This window comes from Ranitomeya imitator, chromosome 2 (assembly GCF_032444005.1).
Source record: "Ranitomeya imitator isolate aRanImi1 chromosome 2, aRanImi1.pri, whole genome shotgun sequence".
Classification (NCBI taxonomy): Eukaryota; Metazoa; Chordata; class Amphibia; order Anura; family Dendrobatidae; genus Ranitomeya; species Ranitomeya imitator.
Window position 1 is genome coordinate 578,261,342 of NC_091283.1, and position 6,000 is coordinate 578,267,341.

Sequence of the window (6,000 nt, forward strand, 5' to 3'; positions counted from 1 at the left end):
TCTGTGTATATATCATGTATATAACATACATTTTGTATCTGTAGAGTGGATAGTGTATATATAGCATAGATTCTGTATGTAAATAGCAAAAATACTGTGCGCAAATATAGCATAGGTGCTGTACGTATCACAAAAGCAGTAGCTGTGGCAATATTGAGGTTTATGGAAGAGAAGCATAACTTCTTTTAACTCCATTTTTTATGTATGGTATCAACCTGTATTAGTTTTATCAGCCTGTGTCAACAGTACAGTGAATGAGTAACGACGGATTGTATATAGCCCGTTGGCACTCTAATAATGGCCTGAGATCAGCAGTATGAATGCACCCTAAATGTGTCTATTTGATGATGCATTTTGGGGCCCCTTCTCAAATTTTGCCAGGACCACGCTTTGTCTAGAGCTGGGTCTCTGAATTTTTAGATTTACTATGCGATCATTTCTGGCCCGATGGCCAGAAGCGCCGGTTAAATGCCACTGTCAGCGGCATTTAACTAGTTAGTAGCGGTGGGTGAATCACGATTTCACCCGCCGCTATTGGAGGCACATGTCAGCTGTTCAAAAGAGCTGACAGGTCCCGGCTTTGATGTGGGCTCACTGCCGAAGCCCGCATCAAAGCGGGGGTTCTGACCTCAGACGTACTATCCCGTCCGAGGTCAGAAAGGGGTTAATGAACATGGTGTTCCCATGAGGTTCCTGGGTAAGGTTTCATCTTTTCTCCAATTTTCTCTTAGAAACTGGAATGGTTTATCACAATGATGTAAGGTTTCCTTGTTAGCAGCAGGTAAGAAAAAAAAATCAGTCACCTTAGACCAGACCATAATACGGTCAAAGTAAAATGCATTCTACTGTCTCCTTAAACCAATGAGGTTTTATAGGTAATAAAAATATCAATATGGTAGATATTATTGACCAGCAGCTTACAACACTTTTTATTTAATTTAGTACATTATTAAAGGGAATCTGTCATCAGGGTTTTGCCGCCTCATCTGATAGCAACGTAATTTAGGAAAAGAGACCCTGATGCCAATGATGTATCACTTAGTTTACTGGATTCATCAAAGTTTCTAAATGCCAAGAGTGTGCAAAGCAGTCATCAAAGCAAAAGGTGGCTACTTTGAAGAACCTAGAATATAAGACATTTTTTCAGTTGTTTCACACTTTTTTGTTAAGCATATAATTCCACATGTGTTAATTCATAGTTTTGATGCCTTCAGTGTGAATGTACAATTTTCATAGTCATGAAAATACAGAACAATCTTTAAATGAGAAGGTGTGTCCTAATTTTTGGTCTGTACTGTAGTTTAAAAACATCGGCAACATTTTTATATCAGAATCTTTATTAAACATATATAATTAATAATCTTGCAATTTTTACACTGGCCACAGGATTTTCTACACTCATACTTCCTGTCCTTTAGGAGGAGTTTACTGGAGTTTTCTTATCCTCAGAGGCAGAATGACAAGGACATGTGACACCTCTATACACAGCTGAGAGCACAGGATCCACCAATCACAGTAGGTGATGTCACAGATGACCCTGCTCCTCCTCCCTACACAATACCCTACTCACAGGCTTATGGGACAATTCAATACAAAAGATAATTATGTTAGAGTTCGACAGTTATGGCTATGTACATATGTTGTTTCCTGAAACAAAAGAAGCCCATAGTTCTAAAAAATAACTTCAATTTTTTTTAAAATTTTTTAGACAGATTATGATAGGTAAACAATTGCCCCCGAAAAAAACATTTAACGTAAAAACTTAATAGGTGTTTTTCTAAATATAGCTATTATCTATATCTATTTATAGCTATTATTGCTGTTTTCTGATTATAACTAAATATGACCTGGCAGAGATGAGTATGTGCAGACAATGGAAACCACTAGTACATGGAAAATACTGCTTGAGAGTCCTTTTGTTCATTATGTACAAGGTCCATGCGCTACGTAATGAAGGAAAAGACTATTGAATACCACAGTCCTGATGTGGACGCATTGCTCCTTAGTCATGTCTGTGATAAATAGTCATTTAATCCATGGAGGCTGACACTATTATTTATATAGATGCAAGTAAAGAAGCTGCGGAGACACCATCACGTGTTTCTCGACGCAAGCAGTGAATAGCCAGGCCTTTCCCCGGGAAGGAACAACCACGGGAAGGGCAGCATCCTATGAAGGAAAGCCACCTATGCCAAGCATGGTATCCATCCACAGACAGCTGTTTCGGGGTTTTTGCCCCTCATCAGTGTGGAGTAGGAATCTGGCTATTAGGAGCAGTGCCTAGTAAAAAGGCTATAAAGGCACAGATGAACATCCAACACCGCGGAGACACCATCACGTGTTTCTCAACGCAGTGATTCCAGAACACTGCCCCCATCCCTTATGGGAAATATGCAGATGCAAGTAAAGAAGCTGCGGAGACACCATCAAGTGTTTCTTGACGCAAGCAGTGAATAGCCAGGCCTTTCCCCGGGAAGGAACAACCACGGGAAGGGCAGCATCCTATGAAGGAAAGCCACCTATGCCAAGCATGGTATCCATCCACAGACAGCTGTTTCGGGGTTTTTGCAAAAACCCCGAAACAGCTGTCTGTGGATGGATACCATGCTTGGCATAGGTGGCTTTCCTTCATAGGATGCTGCCCTTCCCGTGGTTGTTCCTTCCCGGGGAAAGGCCTGGCTATTCACTGCTTGCATCGAGAAACACGTGATGGTGTCTCCGCAGCTACTATTATTTATATAGCTTGGGTAATGAGCATGCTTTTGTCGGACCATAATGACTTTAATTGATTTGACCTATTCAGATTACAAGTATTAATTATTGTCTATCTTTCTCTTACTGGTTTAAAATTTTGCATTTCACGGAATCATTCTCATCATCGTATACATATGCTAGAGTATAGCAAACGAACAGCCTCATAAAGCTCCATTGTATTCTACAAACATTATTGCTTCTGTACATTACAGGTCGATAGTCACCTAGGGAGGCTTGCTTAAAGGCCACAACCTTCAAATTTCCCTGCAGCTAAGATTAGCCAAGCCCTTGTGGCCATTCTCTTTCTGATCATTGAGGAATATTGATGCTGTTTGCACTAATCCTTCTATATCCCATGCAGTCAGATGAAAGACAATTCTTTATAATTACTCTCACTGTATGGCTCATTGGCTAGATGGTCTTCTTCTGATACACTTAATGGATAAGCCAATCACTGAGAATTCTAGATAGAGATGTGTATGTCAACAGTTAAAAAAACTTGTAACGTTGAACTGGGTCGGACTGGGATGCTAAGAGCCCAGCAGTAACATTGATGTTGGAGGTCCACTGTTCAGCTACATGCAAATATTACATTACCCTCATTCACAAAGTTACCTATGCTCCTATATAATAATACACCGGGTAGTTTGTTACGTGCGTAATGAGATGCTGGCTTTGCCTGTACAGAGTGAATCAAGTGTATTCTCAATACAACTAGTTATACAGGGGGGAAGGTAATCCTGCATAGCAGCCCACCCGGGGATTTACCTGTTCCCCTGTGGGCCAGTCCGAGCCTAATGGTGTCCATCCTACATGCAACATGGTAAAGAGTAGGAAGTGCTGAACATATTCATATATTGTTTAGTAAAACTTAACTTTAGAAGTTAAAAACTTTAGCTGTTAAAAGGTCTGCTCGTTATGGGTTTAGGGGTCCAGTGAATTATATAATTAAAGGGGTTGTCCCAGCTTGGAACAAAACACATCGAGTGAAGCGTGCTATATGCACCGTGTCACAGTACCCCGGTATTCCTCATGCTATTCGTCAGTCACAAGACCACATGTATGCGATTTGCATATTTGCGGTCAAATGCCAACTAGACATGTCCGGCTTCTCTCAATAGAAGTGAGGCGAGACACGTCTAGTCGGCATTTGAACTCAAATATACAAATTGAATACGTGTGGTCACATATCTGTTGTCGCAGGAAATACTGGGGAATGAGGATAGCGTCAATACCGCTTACTGCCACGGTTCAACAATCTGCCGTCACATAGGTTGACTGTAGACTTTTGTCCCAAACATGGTCAACGCCTTTAGTTACTGAAAGTCTATCCTACATTAATGTGCATAGAGATAGCTGTCAATCAGGGAGTTGGACCACCTAGTAGACTCCTAAGCCCAGAATGAGCAAGAATGAAGGTACAATTCCACAAATGAAGAAACAATTACAACTCGTTTTCAATCTTTTCCTACAAAGCTATATTTTACTTCTTCAGTTCTTCTAAGTCCAGATGAAGCTCATGGAAACGACAGGTGCCCTTTCAGGGTCTTTTCTAGAGTCTCACCTGAATAGGCTTCTTCTTTGCCCCTTCATTGTTTTCAGCTTCTTCATGCTCACGCACTCCTTGGGTCAGGTTTGTGTAATTAGCCAAGCCACTGAGAAGTGAGGAGACCATTGGACTAGTGTCCATTTCTTCCTGCAAACATAACAGTAAATCATTTTGTGAGTTGATGAATTTTACAAGGGAACAGAATAAAGTGAAAGTGCTTAATTTAAAAGATAATGAGAGCCAATTTAGTATGTCACATGACTTTTCCCTTACATAAGCTGTAATATGAGTGCACATAAGGGATACCCCGATGTATGGACATTATATGACTGGTACTTTTCACCAGTTTCTATTTCTAATTTTCAGTTGTATTTCAGCCATTGGATGTAGATGACATCTATGAGACAGAGGGATTCCTGCTCTCCTGTCTCTATGTAGCACATGTTCAGAAAAAGCAGAAGTGTATTAAACAGCAGTACTGAGCAGTGTACCTGTGAATCCCAGCCTGCGGAGCAATCTGTCTATGTCCGCCACGCTTGTTCTCTAAATGTGCTCTTCCCTTCCTCCTCCCTTTTCCATAGGCCTTACTAGGCAGTGGTCAGTGAACTGGCAGTCCATTGTTTTCAGCTAAATAGATTTTATTTGTTTTTCAATGTGGATGATGAGTTCAGGAGGTTTGGGGAGATAAGTGATGTGGCTCATAAGTGGAGAAACAAGCTGATTTTTATGTTATATGTTACAAAGTTTCTTATAATCTCTTGTACTTGATGTATGCAACATTTTAAAAACCACATTGACCATAAAATTAAAGTAATTTAGTAAGGTTTTGCATGACAAACACTTTACATATCTATGACAATGTCTTGCGTTTTGGCCAACTGTGTATAGGTAAATTAGCTTTCCACAGATTGATGGAATGATGAAAATATTGATTGGAGGAAAAAAAGGTCATACCTCATAAAGATTAAGCATAAAATTCCTATACAGCATTTCTAACCAAGCACAGCAATAAATATGTATCAAGACAGTTTCAAATATACCCAGTCCTACAACTATGGATAACAGAGTAAAACTCGGACTTGGGTATAATGGCTATGCTGCAGTAATCTACTTCGGCATTCAATGACAAGCAGCAGCTGGTTAAAAAGAATAGGGCACTTGGAAAGATAGATAACATAGATGGATAGATAGGTAGATAGGTAGACAGATAGATAGATAGATAGATAGATAGATAGATAGATAGATAGATAGATAGATATGTGAAAGATAGATATGGGATAGATAGATAGATAGATAGATAGATAGATAGATAGATAGATAGATAGATAGATATGTGAAAGATAGATAACATAGATGGATAGATAGATAGATAGATAGATAGATAGATAGATAGATAGATAGATAGAGAGACAGATAGATAGATATGTGAAAGATAGATATGGAATAGATAGATAGATAGATAGATAGATAGATAGATAGATAGATAGATATGTGAAAGATAGATATGGAATAGATAGATAGATAGATAGATAGATAGATAGATAGATAGATAGATAGATAGATAGATAGATAGATAGATAGATAGGAGAGTGGAATAGGAGGAAAGACCTACGATGTCATCAAAAGCTCCTACACCAAGAACCGCTGCAGCGTGAGTGTGAACGGCAAAAGAACGGCTTATTTCCAGCAGAGCCGTG

At 39.5% G+C, this 6,000-nt stretch overlaps 1 protein-coding gene across 2 annotated transcripts in view; it reads right to left on the bottom strand.

The window, feature by feature from the left end:
- SLC12A5 (solute carrier family 12 member 5) overlaps window positions 1–6,000 on the bottom strand; it is a 173,514-nt gene that overhangs the window by 74,656 nt on the left and 92,858 nt on the right. For both annotated transcript variants that reach the window (XR_011318419.1, XM_069752192.1), the window contains exon 3: window positions 4,319–4,450. Coding sequence is in view for 1 of the 2 variants with exons in the window: in XM_069752192.1 (XP_069608293.1) it covers window positions 4,319–4,450 (132 nt within the window). In the remaining variant the exon portion in view is untranslated. The remainder of the gene's footprint in view (window positions 1–4,318; window positions 4,451–6,000) is intronic.